Source organism: Lissotriton helveticus, chromosome 1_2, assembly GCF_964261635.1.
Source record: "Lissotriton helveticus chromosome 1_2, aLisHel1.1, whole genome shotgun sequence".
Lineage (NCBI taxonomy): Eukaryota > Metazoa > Chordata > Amphibia > Caudata > Salamandridae > Lissotriton > Lissotriton helveticus.
In genome coordinates, this window is record NC_136058.1 from 31790353 (window position 1) to 31817118 (window position 26766).

Genomic DNA, 26766 nt, shown 5'->3' on the forward strand with positions numbered 1-26766 from the left:
CCTGAATACAGTTTAAAATTCCGGGATCACGCTTTTCTCCTCCTGCCAAGTTTGGAAGTGTGCTAGGATGCAGGAGGCATATAGTTTTGCCTCTACATCCATCAGAGCTATCAGCCTGTAATTTTCTGGCTGGGTGCGACTTCCATTTTTATATATTGGGTGAAATATGTTCCCTTTCCAAGAAATTTGTGTCCTGTTCTGACTGTAGATATAGTTAAAGAGGAATATGAAATACTCGGCCCAATAGTCTGGAGCTTGCTTGAATAGTGCATTTGGGAGACCATTCAGCCCGCTGCTCCCTCTGTTTTCAGTTTTTTTATTATTCCTTTTATTTGTTTTGTGTCAGTTAATGCCTTGTATCCACGTGTACTTGTATCAAATGAGACTCCTTGCAATTTCACACTTTTCAGCTGTCAGAAGCGGCTCGTCATTGCTACGTTCCTTTCCTCTGTCTTTTCTGGCTGTCGAACCTCCTGCACCTGTGACTCCTCGATGGTATTATTGTTTTGTGGGTTGGTATACATTTTCTGAACTATCTGTTTCCATGTTTCTTCACTTATTCCCGCGTTTAGATACTGTCTTTATCCTTACATTAGTTTTTTAATTATGCCCCAAAATTCCTGGCTGTTTGGCAGTTTGCTTGTCCAGAAAAGTTTCACCCAGAGATCTTCCTTATGTGTCTGTTTAGCCTCCCTACATTCCTTCCTGTATTTCTTCCTCATTGATGCGAATTCACTTTTATCTGTTTTTATTCCTTTTCTTTTAGCCGCTGCCTGAGTTCTAACCTCTCTTGCGATTTTTCTTTTCTAGTCTCGCAGGTGTTTATTATACCACAGATTGTTCCTTGCTTCTAATCTGCATGAGTTTTTCCCGGTTACTGGTTTTGCTGGCAACTTTTTAGTAGGATTTTTCCTAATTGCACCCAATTATTTACAATGTGTTCCTCGCTCTGTGTCCCTTTATTATTTATGTATCCATACACTGCATCTATGATTTGTTTTATGTTGTTTCTTTGCCACTTTAGTTTTCTTAAATTTTAACTTTCTGGTATTTCTGTTAGGTCCTTTACTTTACTTGTCTCAGACAGTTACATTTTTATATCAAGCTCCTGCGAGAGGTGGTCACTCTCTGGACGAGGGCGGATTTGAAAGGTGTTAACCGTATTGAGAAGCTCCTTACTAACAAAGGTGTAGTCTATTGTTGATTTCCTCTTGCCACTCAGGAAAGTTATTGATGCAGGTCTGTCGCCTTTTGTATTTCCATTCAGGATTGTCAGACCCAGAGCTTCCAGCTCTAGTTGACTATCTGTTGTTTTGAGTGTTGTTGGCCTAGCTTGTATTATTTCTGTGTTTGAGCCAAAATATTTTGTTAATTAGGTGAGCTGTTTTTTGCTACCCTCAAGAGAAACTTTGTGCCCTTTTCTTTGTCCTGTTATGTTTTTGGCAACTCCATTTTTTGTAGTAGCAGATACGGGTATTTTGGAGACGTATGATGCTTTAGAGTTATTCCCCAGGCTTCCAAGGCAGTTCTGCTTGCATAGATCAAGTCGGCTATTTTCTTGGAGAACCAGGTAGTTAATGTTACTTTTCATTTAGCCCTTTTTCCATTTGCAGGAATTCAACTGCTAGGAGGTCTGTCGATGTTATTTTCCTAAGTTCTGAAATTTCTTTAAACAGTCTTAGCAGGTTGCCTCTATTTAATATGTTACTCCAAAGAACAACGGTGAGGGTACTAGCACTGTAGCACACCAGATAACCAAATTCCTAAGAAAGTTCCAAAATATATGTCTTATCTTGATCTGTTGTCCGCTCAAAACCTCATAGAATCCACCGTTCAAAGATCCATAAATTGTCCAATGTAACTCCAACGATTTGAGGGAGCGGAATCCAATTGATGAAATATCACAGGGTCAAAATTTGTTGAATCCCAAATTCATTCTTTATTGAAATATCAGTCACAAGAAATGACGACAGATTCCGCAGTCCACTTAAATGCTTCTCAATCAATCCAAATACTCAATAACATCAAACAGCCGACGCGTTTCGTCCGGTGACGAACATCATCAGGGCTGTTAAAAATAAATCAAACAAAGAAACAAACATTATATATATTATAACTATGATATGATAGAACAATTGAATCACATTGCTCCGTAACTGTTACTGAAAAAATAAATATACATGATGTTACACCTGCCTATTTAACAATCTAACCCAATCTGATTTGATGCATTTGCATTACTGTATATAACACATTACCAGATTTCACAGAATTTATACCAAGTTTCCTTACACTAGACCTTCAAACATTTATTCTACATGACCCAAGTTATTTCCAAAAGTAAGATTATACTCTGTTTGTCACAATGCCTACCTTCCAATAATTTTTCACAGATACATTTTCCTTTAGTCAGTGTATATCACACCACATGGCACAAAAGCGCAGATCCTGTAATCCAAAACATCCCATTAATGTGGATGAATATGGTGCATAATACATACATTTTAATTAAAATATTTACACAGTCGCTATTACTTAAAAACTTCATGTTCTCCTTGGCACTATATCAGAACCCAGTCAACTCTTCGCAAACTGGTGTATGTGTGAACCAACATATACCGTTACCTTATATTCATGCTTCCCCTAACTTTAAAGTCATTAAAGTAAAAAATCTCACCTATATTCCCAAATCTGTTCCTGAATGGACCTCTACTTCCCTTTCTTCCTTCAGTATGTAGTGTTTGTCTGAAAAAAAAACGTTCATATTTGTCAACATGACTGAGCTCATGTGTCAAGACATTTTAAGCTGCGTTCCCCCATAACTGCTTACCAATGAAACTGTAAAAATAGTTCCAATCCAACATTAACACTCCTCCAAGTATCTCCTATTTGCGGTTCAATATAGGTGAGATTTTTTACTTTAATGACTTTGAAGTTAGGGAAGCATGAATATAAGGTAACGGAATATGTTGGTTCACACATACACCAGTTTGCGAAGAGTTGACTGGGTTCTGATATAGTGCCAAGGAGAACATGACGTTTTTAAGTAATAGCGACTGTGTAAATATTTTTATTAAAATGTATGTATTATGCACCATATTCATCCACATTAATGGGATGTTTTGGATTACAGGATCTGCGCTTTTGTGCCATGTGGTGTGATATACACTGACTAAAGGAAAATGTATCTGTGAAAAATTATTGGAGGGTAGGCATTGTGACAAACAGAGTATAATCTTACTTTTGGAAATAACTTGGGTCATGTAGAATAAATGTTTGAAGGTCTAGTGTAAGGAAACTTGGTATAAATTCTGTGAAATCTGATAATGTGTTATATACAGTAATGCGAATGCATCAAAACAGATTGGGTTAGATTGTTAAATAGGCAGGTGTAACATCATGTATATTTATTTTTTCAGTAACAGTTACGGAGCAATGTGATTCAATTGTTCTATCATATCATAGTTATAATATATATAATGTTTGTTTCTTTGTTTGATTTATTTTTAACAGCCCTGATGATGTCCGTCACCGGACGAAACGCATCGGCTCTTTGATGTTATTGAGTATTTGGATTGATTGAGAAGCATTTAAGTGGACTGTGGAATCTGTCGTCATTTCTTGTGACTGATATTTCAATAAAGAATGAATTTGGGAATCAACAAATTTTGACCCTGTGATATTTCGTCAATTGGATTCCGCGCCCTCAAATCGTTGGAGTTCTATTTAATATGTCCTGTCTCCCTTTCGTTGGATATTCTGGCTTGAATAACAGTTTTGGTCTATACTCCGCTGCGTTGTTTATGTGGATTTACTCCTGGTTAGTACTCTTTGAATTATCTAGGGTTGTAGTATTGTCTCGTCTTATGTGACCTCTGTTTTCTTGCCATGTTTTATCTTGAATTGGGGTGTTCAACCTTCCATTTGTTGCTTCCAGAACCTTGCTCCCTTTGTTGTGACTGGTTCTTGAACTTGGTTGATCTGCCCTTGGAGTGGCTTTGGTGTTTAATTTACAGACCCGGCACTTACTGTTAGTCAAAACTAGAATTGAATATTTTTTACCTGATTCTTTTGTTAATTGGTTGCCTAGCATTTTTTCTATTAGTATTTCTGCCTCTTTATCGTGTTTTTTATGCAGTTTCCTGAAGTTTTTGTTGTTGGTCTTGCTGCCACATTCTCTTGTTTTGTTTCACAATGTACTCTTTGAGCTCCAACCTGATGTTGGACTTGGTTTCTTAATTCACCCGGCTGTTTTGTATTTCTGCGTTTGGGTTCTGTCCTAGACAGAGAGTAGTCTGTTTTTGGGTCCCCTTGTAGTTTAACCTCTTCCTCTTTTTTGATGTTGTGTTACTAGTAGTTTGATTGGGGGTATAAAATGTTTGTATTGATTTGTTTGAAATTACTGAAAAATCAGACTGATTTGAGTTTGGCCAGACATGTCCTCTGTTGATTCTGTTTTGCCTTTATTATTTCCACTTACCATTGCCGGTTGCATAAACATTGGGTACATTTGTCTCGTTACCAGAGCGGTTTGTCTACTAAAGTTGAGCCTGGCCTTCCTAGTTTGTTTTCATTGCCTTTTTGTGGTCAAACCTCTAGGTGGACTTCTGGGGGGCGTTGCTAGTGCAAAATCTTGGATTTTACTAGTGCATCTCGATACCTCTGTTGCCTCTTTTTTTTTTGCTTCCACCTTCCATAGAGTTTGTTGTCTTGTTGGACACCGCTGGGTCTTGAATTTCTTTACTCTATTGTATTGTAGTTGTGGGGCAGTTTTTTCTGTGGCTTGTACTGCGTGTAATATTCCCATGAGGATTTCAAGGAGCCAATATGTCTATTATTTGGCCACATCCGCAAGTGTTTTGTTTTTGCGGGTGGCTTCTGCTTTCTTCATTTGTGTTTTGTACTTTGGTGATTTGGGCTGTTATTGTTTCTAGTTTATGATTGATTCCTGCTATATGTCCTGCTATCAGATTAATTAGGTCAATCTGCACCTCAAGTTTATCTGATTGAAAATTTAGCACCTTGATGGCTTGCTCTAGAGTGGCTAGTAGTGTTTCACTAAATTGAGCTTTAGAGTTGATTTGTGGGAATGTCCCTGATATTTGTTCGATTCCACTTACAGATGATATTGAGATCGGGGATGACAGTTGTTTCCATCTTGCTGGCGAGCAAGCATTTTTTTCTCCTTTGTTTCCCCCTTTGTATTTCGGGGTTAGAGTTGGTTTTAGGAGTGTGGAGGCTCACCCCCGTTCCTCTCCAACAAACATGATTATGGTCAGAGCTACTTTGGGACTGGGCTTAGGTTTGTCTGAATGGATTAAATATTGGAATACGTCTAGGTTTAATATTTTATATTCCTGGGCTTGGAGGAGGTCCGCGTTGTTTGAGAATGAGAAGGAGCGAGACCAAGCTCCTTCCGATTGGACTTCCGGTGTACCATTTTTGACCTGAGTTGCTTTTTCTGGGACTCCTTTCAGATCCAGGCTTGTTCCACTAGTAGCCTCCTTGATCTTAGTCAGTGAGATTTCACTTGTGTGTACCTGAGCAATTGTTGTTATCAGTCTACTTGAAATAGTTATCTACTTTTGGTCAGAATTTGCTGCACTTGCCACTATACTATGTTTTGGGGGGTGTATGGTACTTTCATTGGGCTTTGCTAGTTGAGTCTGTACTATTGCTGGTCCTGTTGTCTGGGGGCTATCCATGCCAGATTTATTCAGAAGTATAGCGTAAAAAGAAAAAACCTTTTAAGGGGTTCCCTGATGCACATGGTCCTTAAACCAACAAAGAAGAGATTGGCACAGAAGCTGGAATATCATAATAACAATTTTATTAACCTAACATGAGGGGGACTGCGTCTAGACAGTACCCTCAGGCCACTGTATGAGACAGTCCAATCAGTAAAGAAACCCTGGGTCTTTTATGCCCAGTTTATTGCTGAGTTAGCATGAAGACTCGAAAAGAGGCAGTACAAGTGTGCCCACAATTAGCTATTACACATATAAGGATTAACAGAAAATAGTTAGTCAACCAAGTAGGAGGAGTAACAGAGTTGCTGACATCAGTTAAAATAGCCTGACAGGTGTACACTAAGAGCAGGAGCATTCTACCAGCTAGGCTTTTCTGAGCATGTGCAGTGCTCAGACTCAGTACTGAAGGAGTTAACTGTAACTGATGACTTAAGCAGAATACAAGGGCAGGCAATAGTGAAGAGGGAGAAAGCACATGGCGAGCACACGGCTTCCTAAAATGGCTTCAGCTGATGCTAATAGCCATTGCAGCTAGTTTCCACAGATGGCCGTTTCAGCATTAGCTGGAGATATCCGCTATGATCTAGAAGGAATATAGGAAATATTTTGCACATTTATTCTCGTAAATTCATTAGTATCCTGATCCATTGCTAGGTGGGCATTTACATTTGAACATTTCGTTTAACTGGTGAGATACAAGTAGGAATACATGGGGAACAGAACATTGGGTCATAATGAACACACTGATAGCAGGAGAGAATAATGGCTATTATTACAAACAGAACTATCAATATTTTCCAACCCCAAGCAGAAAGTAAATCCTAAAACCATCCAGTCCAATTCTATGTTTCAGGGCTTTGATGTATTTCAGTGAATATCTATTTTAATTTCAGACTAGCCAACAGACCATGTCTAATATAATATCTTAATAAAACAGATTTTTTAATAGACCTTTCGAGTGTTCTTTTTATGAGGGCTAGAGTACCAATTTAATATGCTCAGGAAGAGGGCAAAGTAATATTTGTCAACTATTCAAAAAAACTTTTCTCTTGCAGAATAAACAATATTCCAAATACTAATAATAAAGAAAATATAATGATCATTACAAAAACTATTTTCGCTCCATGAGACCAGGAGGACCACACAGGGTCATGGGAATTAGGACGAGGAGCCGCAAAGGGCTGCTCCTCCTCAAAAAAAAGGACGACTAAAGGGGTACATTGCTAAAAAGTACTTGAAGAAATAGAAGCCGTTGTACAACCCGCCAGAGGGGAGTCTTCTCCCTGTGTCCGTCTGAGCCTCACAGGCAGGCTCCTATCATTCATCAAAACATTGGAGCTGCACAACTTGCAACTCAAGGAGAAGAAAACCATGATCCTGCCAAGTGTCTCAGGCAGTGCACCAGTATTCTTCACTTTAATCTAACAGTCACCTAGGGCCTTCCCTGCTGTTATAGTTGCCAGCAACGTCTGTGCCGGTTCCCTTCACCTTGGCTTTAAGCTGGACTGGCGCTGACTCTCCAGGCTGGATCTGATGTCCGGACCCCTCTGGCAATGGTTGTAGGGCTGCAGATATCTATTGGTGGTCAGAACAAAACACCTTTAGACAAGACATACAAATAATCTATCAACAGAGAGGATGCTCTATTTTCAAGTACTTTTTTTTACGCTTGAGGCGCCCCATACATTAGCAAGGAACCCAAGAACCACTTCATCTATCTGAGAGTAAAAATCCTGGACCTATTACACTATTTAAAGCAGCCAAGGAAGTCTAAGTTTATTTACTAAAATCTGAGGAAAAAAGAAAAACAATATGGGCATACTCTAAATCCTTACATTTGTGCTTTCCTACATTATTCATCTGAAGAACCTCAAGAAAGGGAATTTTTAGAACAAGCATTCTTTTGTGCTTCTTGTCTTAACAAGCTTGTGTTTCATAAGTCATAACCTTTCACTACTTGTACATGACTGCAGACACTTGTAAAATGATTTTTCTTACGTAAAAACACCTACATTTTATGCTTATGACCATGTTCTCATGTTATGGGCGCAGCAGGAAAATCTAAACCTGCTCATTTAACAGTGACTAACAAAACCTCAACATAGTGGGTACATGAATTTCTCCAGTAGAACCTATTGTGGCAAACAAACTAATATAAAGCAATATTTTCCTTCACAATGCGTGCTGAGGATCACACGGACATACTTCCTAACATTATGAACCCATGAGCATTCTACTTTTCATGATCTGAACTATGTAACATCATTTTTCAAAGGAAAAAAAAACAAACATTCACCAGCTCTGAAAAGGGGCTGTCAGATCAATTAAACAGACAAACAAAAGACTAGCAATGCCCTTGCAAAACTATATGTATCATGAGAATAACATAAACAATAATGGTGTTATCACCTGAGAATTTTAGAACAAACACTGCCCACATATAGTTCCCTTTAAAGGTCAGATAAGGGAACAGAAATCTAGACTACTCATCCTTTCATAATTTCATCAGACAGGATGGGCAGCAACATGGCATATTTATTTATTCATTTTATTAATGCTAACAATTTTAAAACAGTATTACTGAATAGCCAATAAAACATCTCATGGCCGTTCCTAGACAGCTTAGACAGGCTCCAGAGAGAGAGTGAGAAAGAGAGAGAGAGAGAGAGAGCACATAAATCAAGGAAAATTACAATGTGTTACTTAATTTTAGTCATCCTTAATTTGCCCAGGAGCTAATCTCCCTAATCTCCTCCCCCATGTGACAGTAGCTAACCTGAAACAGGTGACCTCCTGTCGACAATAATATTTACCTGAGCTAGCTAGAAAACATTAATAACCAACTACCAATTCCTTTAGCATTTGTACTAGTGTAACATGAGGGCGCATGAATGCAAACTGAATTTCATTGCCTTTTGATCTGGCCCTAGCACAACAATTTTAAGCAATAGTTCTGTATGTATGGCAGAGTTATTCTCTGCAAATGGCCTACAGACACTGCAATCCGTTGATAATGGTATTCAATAGGATAAACCCCACCTGCATATCTCCTACACTTGAAAAGAGCGATATCCCCATGTGCTCCTAACAGAATATGCAATATTTCCTCCCACTCCCTACATTGTGGTAAAGTGTTGCTCAAATTCAACTTTGATGCTAGGAACTTATATAGTTTTTCACAGTACGATTATTAGACATTACAAAATGCAAAAACGATTATAGTGCAATTATTTTTAATAACATTTTTTATTTTCATAAATTCAATTTTTTTGATGTTTCCACATATGAAAAGCAAGCCTCATTCCTTTCCTTTTGCCTTTAAATGCATGCATTTATAACACTAAGCACAGAAGCTTTACTGAAACATAAAATAGTTTGTGCCACTTTTTAAAGGGCAGTAATTATTTACCATCAAAACCACAAATGTGCTTATGTAAAAAAGCAACAAGAAAGAAAGTCCCTACCATGAATCCTTTCTCTTTTATCTAAAATAATGAAATTGTATTTCTAACTTACAAAAATCAGTAGTCTGTTAACGGACGCCTTCCTATCATGCTGTACTAATTTAAAACCTAGTTCCCACAGCCTGATCTGTAGCTTTGTGGCCGGGCATAGCCATGTGTTGTTTACTCAGCTGTGCTTAACTCAATTTCCATGCCTTTTTCAGAAGAAAACCCCTTTTCTGTATTGCAATGTCATGAAAAAGTTTGATCTCCATTTCTAACATCTGCTGTTCAGACAGCTTCCTTCAGTACAGGCAGCTTTGAACAGCTGTTTGAAAGCTCGTTTTCTGGTGCTGGAATTTTGAGCACAGTGCAGTCTATTTAAAACTCAGGAATTCCAAGCCAGCACAAATCTATCATCATGTAATGTGGAAAAAGGGTGCGTTTATTTCAGCAGCAACCAATTTACTCAGATGATGGGAATGCCTTTTAATATTAATATCTAAGGATAATGCTGTAACATTTTATATTGAGTCCTTGTTATACAATTTCGTTTTTTGTTTTCTTTCTATGAATGTTCTATTTTTTTTCCTAATGAGTGTTAATTCTAATGTTTTTACCATTGTGGCAATATTTACACATCTATATTTTATTACTGTTTCACTTTTAATGGTAGCGTGCAGCTATTTAGCATATGTTACATAATACATTCCTTGAATTTTAAAATGTAGTTCTTTCAATGACATTTGCATACCAGAATGACGTCAAAAAACAAATTGAGCTCATTCCAGACATTTTCAAGAAGGGGGTCATACACTCAGAACACACAACACCGCTTATTAAAACAAGCCATTCTCACACAAAAAACATTGTCACTTCCCACAAATCAACACTTAGGACAAAGCCCACAGGCTGTACTCAAACAAAACCATTTGTAAATACCAATTGTAAGTCATATTTACAAATGAAAGGACTCTAAAAACAAATATTACAGAGATTACACCAAGACAAATAGACAGCCAAAAGCCTGCCATGTTAACAAAAAAACAGGCTTGAGCCTAAGACCTTTTTCAAAAGTACACCAAATTACCAGTTGGGCTGGCAGAGCACTCAAAAGCACCACTTATGAATTTTACTCAGTGCGCAGATCAGGATCCTTTATATATATATATATATATATATATATATATATATATATATATATATATTTGTTCTATGGTGTACTCGTCATCATGAAAGAAATACCATTTTTAATATACCTAAACCTATTCAGGTATCCCCTCTAGGGGAATCAGCTGAGTGCTTTCTAAATCCATATTGGTACCTCCAAGACAGCAGCACTGTCTACGAAGTGTGCTAAGAGCAGACATGCCAAAATATTATAGCATATATAATATTATTCGTAAAGTGACCCTTAACACAATGTGTGCCTTTCAAGTTTTCAAAATTTAGAGAAAAATCTCCTCATTACCTGCCTTCATTTGCCGCAGCAAATAAACAAACAAACTAGAAACTTGGCCAAGTCATTCCAAAACAAAAGTGTTGCTACAGCAACCTTACAAACCAAAGTCTCCAGCTTCCAACTACCAAGTTCTGAGTGACCTAACGGTCGCTTTAAAATACGCACTCCAAAGAAAATCTCGGTCGGGAGCGGCCAACACCTGGCGGGTCAGATCGGGAAAACCGGAAAACACGTTGGTCTGCAAAGACAAAGAGTCTCCTTGTGCAGGGTACCTCCTCAGTAGATTCCTGCTCTGTCCTCCTCAGTAGATTCCTGTCTTCCGTCAAGACCATTCCCTTGAATGGCCGCGTCTCTGATGAGACCCACGTTTGGGTGCCAATTTGTAGAAAGAAAAAAACCTTTTTAGAGGTTCACTGATGCACCTGGTCCTTAAACCAACAAAAAAGAGATTGGCACGGAAGCTGGAATATCACAATAACAATTTTATTAACCTCACATGAGGGAGACTGCGTCAATACAGTACCCTCAGGCCACTGCCTGAGACAGTCCAATGAGTACAGAAACCTTGGGTCTCAAAAAGAGGCAGTACAAGTGTGCACACAATTAGCTATTACACATATAAAGACTAACAGAAAATACTAAGTCAACAAAGTAGGGGGAGTACCAGAGTTGCTGACATCAGTTAAAATAGCCTGACAGTTATACACTAAGAGCAGGTGCATTATACCAGCTTGGCCTTTCTGGGCATATGCAGTGCTGTGACTCAGTCCTGAAGGAGTTAACTGTAACTGATGACTTAAGCAGAATACAAGGGCAGGCAATAGTGAAGAGGGAGAAAGCACATAGCGAGCATATGGCTAACTAAAATGGCTGCCAAAAAACAAAATGGCTCCAGCTGATGCTAATAGCTATTGCAGCTAGTTTCCCCAAAAGGGCTCGGTAGACCCGGGGCCTCTTCCAATGAAGCATATATAGAGGCCATAGGGGCCTTCAGAAAGAAAAATGTCTGCTTTTCGTTTTTTCCCCCTATGTTGAAGAATGCTGGTTCTGGTGTTGGTGCTGAGACCAGACTCTCTTTTTGCCTAGTCGTTTTTTAATTGTTAATATTTGGGGTAAGATCCTTTGAAAGGGCACTCTTCCTTGGTTTCCATGTGATTGCTTTATGAAGTTTCCCCGATCTCATTTTTTAAATTAATAATTGTCTGACTGCGGAATGTGGTTTATGTACTGAGCTTTAACTTAACCTCAGGATTGTTTGCCGCCGACTGCTGTCTGCGATTATTTGTTGTGGGTAGCCTCCATTTGGGTTAACCCCTTCCATGTGTGCGTCAGCCAACGGCCGTCGTAAGCACTACCTTTGTAGTGCAGCGCACGTCCGGTGGCGACGTGGCCCTGGCAAAATGCGATGCTGTGCGCGCTATGAATTTCGTTTTATTAATTAAATTGTGTACTTACCTGCAATTATCCATATGCCAGTTTTTAGCACCCTCCACCCTGCCCCTCCCCGCTTCCCTGCCCCACCGTAACTGCATCCACGGGCCGCGGCTGGTGAAAACAGTGTCCCTCGTGTGATACCTGAATTCAAATCAAACTTGACCCTCCATGTTTGTTGCTGGAATATTTGCCCCAGGCATTGGCGCCCTTTAAATTAAAAAAGTGATACACCAGACCAGTTGAACATGTTTCTGGTGGATTTTTCTCATGAATATGGGGATCATTCAATTGTAGCTTTTGTCTGATCTTACCTATGAATTTTGTGGATTACTTTCAGTAATCTCCACACCAGGAGTATAAAGGATATTAATATGTTTCAGCCCTGATGCAGTTCAAAACCATTTTTGAACGAAACGCATTGGTTGGCTGTCAATTTGTATGGGAATTTTATAAATTGAAAGTTGTTCTGAACAGGGCCCCCCCCCCCCAAACACTTTTGGCTCAGGGCCACCAAAATCCTTAAGATGTCCCTGGGAGCACTCATTTAAAGTGATAAAAATCGATTACAAAAGTAGTCCCAAGAACAGTTGCTTTAATTAGATGTGAGGATGAATAGTTGTAACTGGCGATCTCTTGGGAAGGCTGAACAGATGAAGTGGCATGATGCACGCATGCAATGGACAAATGGGGTTAACGAATTTAAGAGCGACAATGGTGCCAGCCAATGGAAAGCCTATTGGCGGGCTGTAGCCCACAACAGTGGATACAGCTTGTCTCGATTCGAGACAGTGTATGCGTGCCGTCTGGAGCCGAGACCTAAAAAGTACTGCACAGTCTTGGGGCAGAGGGCCAGAGGAAAAGGGGAAAATGATGCATGCATGCAGGGAAAAGTTTTAATGATATGATAAGCCCTTGGAATCAATAAACATATCAACCGAATGTCTTAAATGTCTTAAATCTTCAGTAACTAAACCACAGCTGTGGTTGAGTTACTGAAGATTTAAATTGTTTCCTTCATAAAAATTATCTCCAGATCCATGACCATAAGGAGACGTATCCTACAGAGTCAGCAATGCTAACAAAGCTGTTGAGTAGATTGATGAGATTAAGGAAAGCGGCTAGAATTTGTAGTTCAGCCTGCTGCGCACCATTTCAGCACAAGGAAGAGATCTTTTTAGGCACTCTTGGTGAAACAGGAGTATGGCTTTTATCGAGAGTTGCAGGGCAATGGGTTCACAATGGACATGCTGGAGAGATGGCGAGCGCTGTGGCTGTGACATCGGGGGCCCCTGTGCCATGACTAATCGTCCAAAAGTGGTACTTTCTGAGAAGTCTTACTGGCATCTTGATTGAGATCAGCAAGACAATGCTCCATTGATACAGAATGTGTAATATGAATGGAAAAATGGAGATCCTCACAAGTTGTAACTTAGGAGGAGAGAAGAAAGTTGGAAGTGAAGGAGATGCAGATCACGCCAATGCAGGGCCAGGTGTCTATCAATACTGTGGAATCGGAGTACAGAGGACTGTGACTATGACTATGACTATGTTCAGATGGGAAATGTGAGTTGTTGAACAGCCTGAGTCAGAGTAACATGCTTCGAATACTGAGGATGCAACCAGGGATTATAGCAGAAAATAAGTCCGGGTGTATGACAGAGATACTGTCAGACTTCCTGGGAAATCAATGGATCCCGATAGCGAAGTGATTGTGAAGGCTTACATGCTCATCTCAAAGTCACTAAGAAATAGGGGGAGAGGGCATGGCACAGTGATCATGATGTTTACAGAGAAATATTTCTGGGTGGCAATCCAGAAGAAAACTGTGGTACTGGTGGGGAACAGCTTAGTTCTCTTTCCAGACCTCAGCCTAGTCACTTCCATCAGGAATAGAGAACTAATGGCTGTACGAAAAGAGTTGTTGATGAAGTGGTTGAAGTTATCAAAGAGCCATCAGTGATATTAAGGGCCAGATAAACCAAGAGCTTGCATTGTCCTTGCGCCATGCACGGTGAGGTAAGGACAATGCAAGAACTTAAGTGTAAAGCTTGCTTTCGTGGCTCTGTGTGACATTATTAAATCTGGAGTAACGTAAGGCTGCGCAGGTCACAACCTTGGATGACTCTGCCCTTGGAAGGCAATCCATGGGTACAGCGAGGGTGTTCATACATCACCCATGGTTTTGGCTCATTCACAGATTTACTAACAGTAGTAAACCTGGGAACGCGTCAAAATGGTACACCTTCCCAGGGGAGGTCTAAAGAGAAGAAATATGTTACTTCTTGTTTTTCCCCTCTCGACATGTGCAGTATTCTGCAGTACACATAGAGAGAGGAACATGACTCAGAGGATTGCTTCTGTGCACCTTCCTGCACAGAAGCAATCTTGGCTGTAACACAGGCACCGTTGCACCGAGGTGTGTCAGCACAGAGGGAGAGCTTCTTAGTAGATGCAGTGCATTGCTGCCCTCTCCATTTGACAGTGTAGCATGTTATATTGCTGTGTTACATTTTTCCAAATATTAGTAAATCTGCCCCTAAGTGTGAAGCAAGGGGGCAAGACGTTTTGATTTTTGCACTGGGAGTCAACGCATTAGAGTTTACTGTCCCTGGGGTCCTCGAGTGACTGTGACGATATGGGACATGTTTCGGTTGAGAAAGGAAAATGTTGTTCATACAGTTAGCACAGCAAACAATTTACAAAAAACAGCTGTGGTTTAGTTACTGAAGATTTAAATTGTTTCCTTCATAGAAATGATCTCCAGATCCATGACCATAAGGGGACGTATCCTACAGAGTCAGCAATGCTACCAAAGCTGTTGAGTTGATTTATTATATAGTAGATTAAGCCAAAACTATCAATATTGAAAATGTACTCTTAAATTCACAGCAAAAGGGTATAAGCTGAATCAAGTTGCTGTAATTTGCTTTTCTATGCTGAAAATGCTTAAGAAAGTTCTCCCTTTCCTCCCTGGCACTTCCTAGGACACCATATAGCAGGCGGTGATAATTTCATTCCTTGTCCATGGGAACTGTCTCTATCTTGGCATAATATGTCAGGTTCCCTGCTCCAAAGGTGTCAGGTTGTTCAGAACTCTGCTGCCTGGTCGTCAATCTGTTTGAGACTAAAGGAACTTCACTGGCGTCCAATTCAGAAATGCTTCAACTTTAAATCTCTCAGTTCTGTTCATCGTGCCTTTCAATAGGTTGTGCCCACCTACCTGAGATGTAAATTTCACCCTTACTGTCCCACTAGGTCTTTCTGCAGCTCAGCTACAAACCTGATCTTAGTTACTTGAATCTCCCATAGTCACTCTGGTGGTTGCACCTTTCCTTTCCTGACACCTAAGATCTGGAATTCCCACCTAGAGCACCTTCATCTCATGCCTTGCCACCTCCAGTTCAGAAAGAGGCTGTAAACATAGTTTTTCAGCACCACCTAATTTCATAGCTCCAAGAAGCATCTTCTCAGCCCCATGATAGTCTTTCCTGGGTAGCAGTGCACTTTAGAAATCTCTGGGGCATACTAGCAAGAACCTCATTAACATTATCAACGTTTTAGCGCCACGAAACTGCCGCTAAAACGGCGATAATGGGATTGCTTATATGCGTTATAGAATTCCAATAGAAGCCCAGGTTAGATGTCCTGCACATCTAACCTGGGCTTCTATTGGAATTCTATAACTCATATTAGCAAGCCCATTATCGCCGTTTTAGCGGCAGTTTCCTGCCGCTAAAACGGCGATCATTTTGAAGAGGTTCTTGCTAATATGCCCCTCTATTCATTATTTATTAATCCATAAAATCCATTTACTAGTAGTTGCAATATGACATGATAAATGTAAAAACAAGACCTCCAAAGACAAGACCTATTTTGTAGAAGTAGAATGTAAATTGTGGCTAGTCCTGAAAGATTCCTAAATCAAGAGGAATTAAATACGTTGGCTTGATGTAAAAAGGACATCTTAAATATGTTGGTGGTTAATGACCTCTGCTTGGCTACTGGATTACAGAAGACGACAATTATTTGAATGATAATTTGGATTGGCTGATTGATGCCATCTATTCACTTTTATTGTGAATTTAAAAGTTAATTTACAATATTGATAGTTTTGGCTTGTTCATCGGATATATAGAACCTTTTTTGTCTCTCCATTGTCCCCATTTTCACAAAGTAATATTTCAGGATAATTGATTTGTGAATAGAACATTTCTACTTTTCATGTGAATTCGGTCCTATCTTGAGTTTCTTGGTGTGTCAGCTTAAGGGCTTTGTTTAGACTTTAGACTTTTCCATTTGTCGCCGAAGGCTGTAGTTTGGCGGTACTTATGCTTTCAGTAAGCATATTTAAACCTAGAAAAGTAGGTGTCAACCCCTTTTAAAAAGGCTAATCATCTTTCAAGGGGATGTGAAGAGCTATAGACCCATTACTCTTCTCTCCACCCTCTCTAAAATCAAAGCTAAACACCTTGTGAAATGGCACTCAGGCTTTCTGAAACTACAGGAGACTGTCACGCCTGCCAGCCCTTCAGAGGAAATGTAGACCAAGCAGACAACGCGAGACCAATCCAAAATGGCCACGTGATACTGCGCATGTGCGAGAGGATCGGGCAGGATACTAAAGCCTGATCTCCCCACTGCTCTGTGCTTCGCGCTCTAGTTTTCACGTCGCTAGTTGCGGCGCGTCATTTCCGCTTCGCCCGCCTCGCTCACCTTGTTTCCTGTTGAGGGTCCTGCCTAATCGGACCCACCTTGTTCCCTGATGATCGAGTTGTCCTTCGCAGAAAAGAACCTTTGCCTATTTCTTTTACTGAAGCGCTGCTGTGCTTCACTGAACCTCAAAGTTTAGAGGTTAAGCTTCGGAATACCGCTTTGCATAAATTGCGGTCTATTACCGATCCTCCTCTTTTTGTTTTGGTTCCAAACATTGTCCCCGGTGCCGGCTGTCTCCTCTCAGAGTTCTTGACGGGCCCCCTTACCTACACTCCTGCGGATCCGCCATTTGGCCGGACTACAGTTCCGTCAAGCGGCCGGCCTTACGAGGTGTGGGTGGTTGGTGCTTACTATTGGATTCTGGGAGTTGTGGTCCGCCTGGTGGTGCACTCCTTTTTTTTTTGATTGAGTCCTGTACCCATATCGATTCTGCTGCTCTACTTGGAGGTTGGCATTCGTCACAGTGCTGGGGAGAAGACGACCTGGTAACACGCTTGTAGCGCACCTTTATTTAAACATTTCTTCTGTGAGGGTTCTGTTGCTTCTCATGCATACGCTTATTGCTCTTCCAGACGCATTATTGCTGTGATCCTAAATAGCTCCATTGTTCAACACGCTGCTAACCCGTTGTTTTCAAGGGGTAAGATAGCTCAGCACTATATATCATTACTCATTAGCGTGTGGCATATCCCATGGTTACATGCTTTCATTTATGACAGGCATCTCGTGGTACTTAGTCACGGTGAACGTTTATAAATACAGATAACCCAGGTCCCCCCTTTGTTCTCACCAGGTAATCGGCAATATATATGTGCAGAGTACTGTAGGAATTGTTTGTGGCTTGTTGTTGTACTAATTAATCATTCCTTTTAGCACCAGCTTCATCCAGAGAGAAAGCCGTTCAAGAGATCCAGTGTATCTTCCCCTTCTTACCTTGTTTTGTTCCCTCCTTTCCTTCCCGATCACCATTGTGGTGTAGTGTTTGATAGCCGCAATTGGTGTAGGGGGGACGGGTTGGGCTAGACTTCCTGGCACTCCTGCGGAAACGGCCTTGGCTCCGTACAGAGACCTACGATTGTACCCAAGCAGGATTTTGAGTCAGACATAGCACAGAGATTGTCCGCCTGGCCACCCTTGATGAGCCAGGAAGTACAAGAGACCGAGGCCCCCAACTGGACTGCTTCTCCTGAACGTCTTTGCTGCATTTTATTCACCCAGTCATTTCATCTTGATTGACCATGCTGCTTTAGCTATGACTCTCTGGTCTGATTCAAGTAGCTTGTTTAGCGAATGCGCACAGACAGTGACCCTACCGTATTTTAGGTCCAAGGAGATTTACACTGAACGTGGAATTCCAAGGGGTCCGATTTTTTTCCTCATCCTATCTTTGGCCAGCATCTGGGGAAACTGCTCAGGTCCTTCGGCTTCTAGTCGCTTTCACAGGCCGATGCACAAAACTAATGTTGAGGTTTGATCGTAGTGTTGCGGACAGCTTAGGATGCATTGGAGATTGGGATAAGTCATAGATCTAAGTGACTGTAGAGGACCGAGCAGACTGTAGGCAGCCTCTTTAGGTATTTTCCTTACAAACTTGGGGGCATGAATGGGCCAGGAACTATCTTTCAATTACCCGATGAGGTGTGTGTGTGGTCAACCTTCTTTGGCTACTGAGAAAGCTTCTCCACTTTACTCCACAGGATAAACGTGCCCAAGTAGTTGGTCCCATGATATTGGCCACTTAGATTATGGTAGCAGCGTCTACCCCGCCCTGCCAAAAGGTCTTGTGAGTAAGTATCAGAGGGTTCAGAATATGGCAGAAAAAGCTTGTTTATGGTCTGCCATTTCTTTGAGGCCAAAAGGCCCATTCATCTGGCTCACAGTGATACAAAGGTGACACTGTTTTGTTCAATGGGCCTTCTATCAGATTGGGATACTTTCATACTTTTTGTAAACATTTATATAGCACAAACTTGACCCCATGGCATCAGGTATCAGAGCGATTTACATGAGCACCAGTTGTGTTAAAGGAGGACACATTATTTTCTGTTAGGCACGGGAAGATTACGTGATTTGTCCAGAATCACAGGATGTTGCCTGATTTGAGGTTGACCGCCCTAGCCGTTAGGCCAACTCCTCTCCCCAACATGAGCTTATTACTTGTTACCTCCTCCAAGACTTTTTCGGTATGCTGCTCTCTCTCCCTCTCCCACTCCGGCTACAATCCCTTGTTGCAAGAATACTTGGTGTGCCTTTCAGAGTGTTGGGCCCACAACTATAGAACAAGCTCCCGCTGCAGCTGCAACTGCTTGCTGATTTTCCTCCTTCAGGAGAGACCTTTCTGTTAGCTTCCCCTCTAGAGCCCCTGAGATTAAATCATAATTGATTCTATTATTCTTCGAGTTTTGGATACTGGAGATAATGGGTCTGTATCTAGAGGGAATGCTGATTGTGCGAGTGGGAGAGAGAAGGTACAAGGAGGGAAAAACTTCAGCATACACGGAAAAAGAAATTGCATGTTGAGGTCGGATTCATGTACCTGTCGCCCCTTACTAATCCAACACTGTCGGGACAGGTGGCACAAGTACACTTACTAGAACATTCACAATTTAAAGCCTTCAGCCTTAAACTGATAGGGAAGACTCAGGTAAAGTTTTTTGAGAAAAGTACAGATTATACACCGCAAACTGCAATCCAAAGCATACTGAAATAAGGGACGAGAAAGATATTCTATTATTGAGTGACAATCTACAAATTAGAGCATCTTGTGCTTTTTGAAGCATTTTTTAAACGACAAAGGGAAGATAGCCAACGTTAAAATTAATATATACAAAGAGTACAAATAATAAATACCTAGAAGGGACAGGCAGACAAGGTTGAACAGATACTGTCAGAACTAGTACAAGGGAAGCTATAAAACAGGTAAAGGCAGTGCACTCGGTGTTCTGGCTGGTGTGTTACAAGACAATTCCGAACCATGAAACAGAACTCTACAACTTGATGATGAATACAGGAGGTGTCTTTGACGGGTGTACGCAAGCACCAATTCACAGGCAAACCAGCGAAGGACCCAATGGAGTGCAGCTTTGCATACTTTTGCTGAACACGGATGCTCGCGACCGCTCACGATGAGAAACTACTAGTCTGCATTGAGAAAGCTGCCGCTCAAGTAAAAATCTACTCATGCGGCAGAAAACGACAGCTTGCACTATGCAAGATGACGTTTGCAATGATTGCACAGTGCAGACAAGCATCAGTAACTGTGCAATCATTGCGAACATCATTTCCCTACCGCACTACGCAGTTCGCTACGTGTAGCTCGCGTAGTGCGATGTGCACTTCGCGTAGCGCTACTACGCGAACTACGCCCAGGGTTATATCCTGTATTTAGTAATGTTTCATACATCCTTTCATTGGTTTTGGCTTTTGTGAACGAAAAGGTGTCATATATGTTTCCACACATCATTGTGCAGGTGAGATGTGAATATGTTATTTGGTGGAGATGCTGAGGAAATGTTTGAAGAAAAAGCATTGGCAAAGCTAATAGGTCTTGTGCTAATGTGCTAAAACATGCAACGTCAAGCATGCATATATGCTATTTAACTAAGCTAATAGCATCAAGATGCCTACCAGATGAACGCTGCGCTTTGACAATAATAATAATAACAATAATAAAACCAAACCCACTGGTGTTACCAATGCGTATTCAGCATAGGTTTATGACATATACAGAGTTCTGTCAAGCTAAACAATCGCAAATCATTGAGTTAGCATTTAAGGATGGGACATGCCCCCTGACATTACCCTTCAAAGGTAGATAACAAATGTATGGTCTTGTAAACAAACCATCAACGTACACCAAACTTCACAATAGTTAGAGAAAGCTAAACTACTGCAACAGGCTAGTCAAACACTTGCTATGGAACTCGTAATAATTGTTGAAGTCCAAAAACATCAAATGTCGCATTGTCAGTAATCACCTAAACAAAAAGAAAATGTTCATACCCATTTTGCTTTGCATGGTCAACAGCAGAAAACAAGCTTTAGTTAGAGTACATAGGTAGAGTGAGCTAACACTATTAAAACTAGGACAAAACAAGATGGCCACTTTGGGGCAGATGTATGAAGCTCAAATGGGTTCGCAAACGCCGAAATTCGCAGAATTTTGGCGTTTGCTAACTCATTTTCGCTAAATGGTATGTATGTAGCAAATTTGAGTGCAAATAAGGAATCGCAAATTTGCGGTTCCTTATTTTGCGATTGCATTTAAGGAATCGCACATTTTTCAATTCCTTAAATGCAATGTATGAAGCACCCAAGTTGCGCGATTTCTCATTAAGAAATCGCAAATTACCACCAACTTGAAGTTGGTGGTAATTTGCGATTTCTTTCACAAAAGCACTTTTTTGCATTTGCGAAGGTGCCATGTGGCGCACATACATGCCCTTATGGCATGTATGTGTGCCATATGCGCACACATGTGAATTTCAGGGGTGCATCAGGGTGTCCTTATGACACCCTTGAAATTATTCTCAATTTGCGATTCTCAAATTGCGAATCGCAAATTGAGAATAACATCACATTCATGAATGGGAAATTATTCCTTAATTGCGATTCGCAATTTGCTAATCGCAATTAAGGAATTTTAAGAAATCGCGAAAAAAAAATCGATTTTCTACATACATACCAATTTGCAAATCTCAAATAGCTATTTCTAAAAAATCGCTATTTGAGATTCGCAAATCTGGATGTTGATACACCTGTCCCTATATTTATTATAAAAGTGATAGCCATCCTAGAAAGTAAAGTAGCGATACCCTATGTGCAATAACATTCCAAGGTGGTTGCTACACTAATTCTAAATGCAGTGGCCATCTTTGAATAGTAAAACAATAATACACTATATAAAATACTGTTCCAAGGTGGCCACCACATTCAGTATCAGTTTGGCATTGAGGCTTGGAGCTGCACACTCGAGCACCGACAAAATCATCTGAAAAATTGATAATACACTAAAAAAAATGATTGTTTTATTAATAAAATGCATGTATGGAATAACAAATTGTATGTGACAAAAAGTGTGATGAGTACTCTTAATTTTCTGATGGAAAACAGTGCCTCTTGTGTCCCAGCTGAATGGGATAGATACAGTCAAAATAATGAGACAAAACAGTCCCATGAGCTAATCCAAGTTTTGACTGACACAGTCTCAAGCTAATGGCTGAAGGGCTCTCTGCCCAGAAGCCAGTAGCTGAAAGGGGCTGACACAAAGCCCACTGGATATGAATTTATTTTGAAAAAAAGATCTAACCTTAAGCAAGTCTAAGAAAAAGTACATGGTTTTTGTATGAGGTCTAATTGGAGGCTACAGTCCCTGATGTCACATGGACAGGGCTAGGATTAGCACAAGAGGTGCAAATTCACTCTACTGGGAAACAGTGCCATGACACTTGCAACTGTGGCTGAAAGACAGCAAGGGTAATCCCGCCTTTTTCCTTTCTACGACGGCCTACTTTCTGGACCATACTCCAGAAAAACAGAGAACACCTGATTCCAAAAAAGGGTAGTGGGGGTGTAAGATTGGAGAGAGACAGAGAGAGGGGGAGAGAGAGAGACAGTGAGAGAGAGACTTGTTCCAAGCAGGATGGTTGATGATAAAACCTGTACTGGACCCTCTGAGATACAGGATGGCACAGCACAGAATAACTGAGGTACAATATGGCATCAAAGTGTGACAGGGACCTCAAATAGGTTTCAACTTGTTCCCTCTGCATGTGACCTTCCCCCTGACTACCGTGCCTCCATGTTTGTTATGCACCTCACCTTACATGTGTTTTGTTTCTCAATCTCAAATTTTGAACAGCGGTGCAGCGGGTAGTGGGAGGTGTTGTGTATCTTTAGGGTTAACATCAGAAAGGCAACAGGGGACCCTAATCCAAAGTACTGATCACGGAAACGCTGGGGGAAGGACAAAGCGTTTAGCTAGGAGGGAGGAATAGGTGAATCATAGGCGGAAGGAAAAGGTCGTAGAACCAGCCTTGTACTGAGCTAGTCCTTGTAACCCAGTCCTTGCAACCCAGATGGCAATACAATTATACTCAAAACATACGTGACACAAGTTTGTTTTTTCAACATTAAGGCTGCTATGGCTATGCTAAATGGTGATGAAGTGGAGTGATATCTGTGATTTCCATGCACGTCACTCCCTAAAGTTCATGTCAGTAGGACCTCTGTTGGCCCTGCAGCTGAGTACCTGATTGCTAGTGCTTCTCCCAATGTGCCCCTACTGGTGATTGTTGGCTTTGGTGTGAAGACTCAGTGCATGTACTGCTCGGCACCATACTTATGTAAGCCCTCTTAGCACCTGCTGGGTGTGATAGAGTGGAATCGTTGTTGTGCTGCCATGTGGCAGGTGTATCTTCAATTCCTTGACTTGAGGCCCTTAAGTTACTGTGCCACACAGAAAGTACAACTGCAATGTATGCCTGACACCCCATTGTAATATCTTTCTATTGAACGCCTGTTGTTTGCTTTAGAAAGAGCTTTAGAATGGATGCCACCACTCTCATGTTATTCGACTGGGCTGACGTCTGTCTTCCTGACAGGAATTTGACATCTTGCTCTTTCATTCAAATAATTTTCTCAGTAACCATCTTGACACTGCACCTTATTGTAGGCATCCTGGTAGTCCGTAGCCTCACCAAACTGTGCTTTGGGTGCTTTCACTCCTGGCAGATGTCCAGTGGTACCCACCCATCTGCAGGTGCTCCCTGGCCCTCTATCCAAGCTGCCACAGCATCAACCTGGAAGACTTGGGGCATGCTGTTTCACTATGTCAGGATTGCTCTGGAACAACCATGTCTGACATGATAAGGGACACGATTCCAGTTCAAGCATGCCGCCCCCCTTTGAAGTATCTGTTGCTTGCACACTGAGACACAGCTGTGCAGACCTCAGAGTCACCATATGGTGGGATGAGAACAGTGCCTACATTGTAAAATAAGAAGTGTAGCGGCTGAAATGTTTTTTTAGGATGCCACCACCCCCTTTCCTGGCTCCACCCACATCCTACATTGGCTCCATCCACTTCCACTATTGGCTTCAGTGACAAGTAGACCATAATGTGTCCTAGATAATGACTGATGGAACAACGCATCATATGATAATAAGGCTAATAAGTCAAAGGCAAGAGCGATTTTTTTACAGTGCGCATTATGAACTCGTGTTTTTGAAGGTGCGCTATTAGTGAAAATGAACAAAAAGGCAATTTGCTCAGTGAAATAAAGTGTTTGCCAATAATCAAACCATTTGGTCAAGCATGAAAGCCAGGACTGGCCCCTTATTCTTCACTTTCACACTCTGCAACTCACCAATTATAATTAGATGTGTATTTTTTTCTGACATCAAAGGTTAACACATACAGCCTGATTCATCAAGCTAAATTGCACTCGCAAAGGGCAAGATTCTCAGAATCTTGCCTTTTGCGAGTGCAATTTTTGCATTTGGGATTCATCATCCCAAATGCAAAAATCGCTATTTAAGAATTCGCATATTTGCGAGGAATTGGATTTAAGGAATCTCTAATAGAGATTCCTTAAATGCAATTCATCAACCAATTAGAAATTGCGAAATTGCAATATTTGGTCGCAATTTACCACCAAGTCTGACTTGGTGGTAAATTGCGAAAATAGTGTAAAAGGCACTTAAGTGCATTTTTTTCTTTTGCATGTTACACACACACATGTCCTTTGGACATGTGTGTGCGCAACACCTGTTCAAATGTGCATTTAAGGGGTGCTACAGGGTGTCCTTTGGACACCCCTGGCACCCTTTAAATCGCTATCTTATTTGCGAGTAGCAAATTGCTACTCGCAAATAAGGGATACTCCCCATTCATTCCTATGGGCCTTTTGGCCCATAGGAATGAATGGGGAGTTATTCCTTATTTGCGAGTAGCAAATTGCTACTCGCAAATAAGGAATATGTAGGAATCGCTATTTATTTAGCAATTCCTAGATGAATACCGTTTTGCAAGTCCTTAATAGCGATTCGCTATGAATCGCTATTAGGGGCTCGCAAAACGGCCCCTTGATGAATCAGGCTGTTTGTCCTTAATCCATAGCGTTAAGATTAGTGAAAGGGTCACAAGCAGAACCCATATTTTATTTATTGCAGTTTTACACGGTGTGAACCCTGGTGTGGACAGACAAAGGAGCACTTGTCAACAGGCAGTCACAGACTATGTTACACTTTTTTTCAAGGAACATCCAAATTTCCCAGAATTCAAAGGGCGCTGCTGTGGAATGGATTCGAACCTGCGTCCCCATGTCTCTCTCATGCTTTCACCTCCCGTGCAAGCTGCTTGGACTTTCAGCAGCTCACCAACCTCTCTCGCAAGCACTCACACAACAATACGTTGCAAGGGCCCGGTGCCGACAATGGTCTCTAGATATGGTCGGTATACATTTTATTAATGTTTTCAATTAAAATAAACAGCAGAATAGAACCAACCTTAGATTTCATTTGTTGGCCACCCTAGTCTCACCAGAAAAATGTCCAGAATCTCAGTGTCAGCGCGGTTCTGCTCGTGTGGACATTATTTAAAGAAAAGTGTAGCCACTGTACAGGCTCTTTAAAAACTATAACACTTATAGCATGCACAATACCCATCTACGCCAACGAAATATCAAACAAGTGGCAAGGGGTTTTGAACAGATTCTAATTAAATATTCACAAAATGTCTTTATTGCCAAGATTTTCACTTTAATCTATAGGATTAGTCAGTGCTTAGGTTGGATGGCAGAGCATATTTATTTCACATTTATGAGTAGAAAGTTAATTAAAGTGCTTCAATAGTGTAAAATAATATGGTAATCAAATGAGCGAACGTTTGCAAAAGCCAGTTGAGATGTGTTTTTTTCTTGTCTCATTTAATGTCCAAAACCTGAAAATGTATTATTATTGTTATCTCGTTTAGCGACAACAGCATTTTGGGCGACACCCAATCATTTCCAACTGGTTAGATTACATTCCTCCAGCAAGGTACGCAGCAACTTGTGAACTCCTTCATCTTTGCAGAGTGACAATAAGGAAGAAACTACTTACCAGCAATATGCTTCCAGATGGCATATTTATTCTTCCAGTTCCAGTTTTACTTCAGCACTATTTAAACTTAGAAAAGTGATGTACCAATCAGGATGTCGTCCATTCGGATTCCTTTTAGAGAACTGCATTTTAACCTGCGGAGTATGTCATTCATCAATAAACTGATTACAAAATGCCTCTTATTACTTGCATAAAGAACCACTAGGTTAACCAAGAATTTTGTCATTCAGGTGTTAAATCCTAGCTATTTAAAATAGGTTTTAAAAATAGTTTGCAACAGGCATTAAAGGTTTTTTGGTGTCAAACAAAGCACACAGTACCAAAGTACTCCCTAACGCTAAATACAAAGGCAACACTAATGTAATTATAAACAAAAGCAGTGGCACTGAAGGGAACTAGCTTTTGTCGGACTGTGCTCCTTGTGACAGTGCAAAATGCAGTCATGCAAAGTGAAGTTAACCAGTGGTTTTAGTAGGCTGACCCACTGCCCCATGATATATACTGTAGTTTGCGAAAGCAAGTGGGAATGCCACAACTACCGACCAAAGGATTGACCTATATGTAAGTATATTATACATATTTAAATAAAATCAAAAGGTCTTAGCTAACACCAGACCTAAAAAGGCATTGGCACAACCAATGGGTCTGTCATTGGCAGGCAGCCTTTTGTCATGGCTTTTACAAAATGCTATTTTTTGGGAAGCTGCCGGGCCCTCATTAAATTCCCCGAAAAATTGGCTATAGGCAAAAGAGTTTTCTGGTCTAAAAACTTTTTTTTAATTACCATGGTACATCTGGCACTGAAGGGAACTACTTTGCGTGTGGATGTGCCCCTTGTGTAAGGGAAGCATGCCATGACTCA

General features: G+C 40.8%; 1 protein-coding gene across 1 annotated transcript in view; it reads left to right on the forward strand.

The window, feature by feature from the left end:
- The window catches only part of ASB17 (ankyrin repeat and SOCS box containing 17), a 203334-nt gene extending 177351 nt beyond the window's left edge, over nucleotides 1–25983 (forward strand). Inside the window, exon 3 of the mRNA XM_078671747.1 lies at nucleotides 25777–25983. Within this exon, the coding sequence (XP_078527873.1) occupies nucleotides 25777–25983 (207 nt within the window). The remainder of the gene's footprint in view (nucleotides 1–25776) is intronic.
- Nucleotides 25984–26766: the final 783 nt, after the last annotated feature.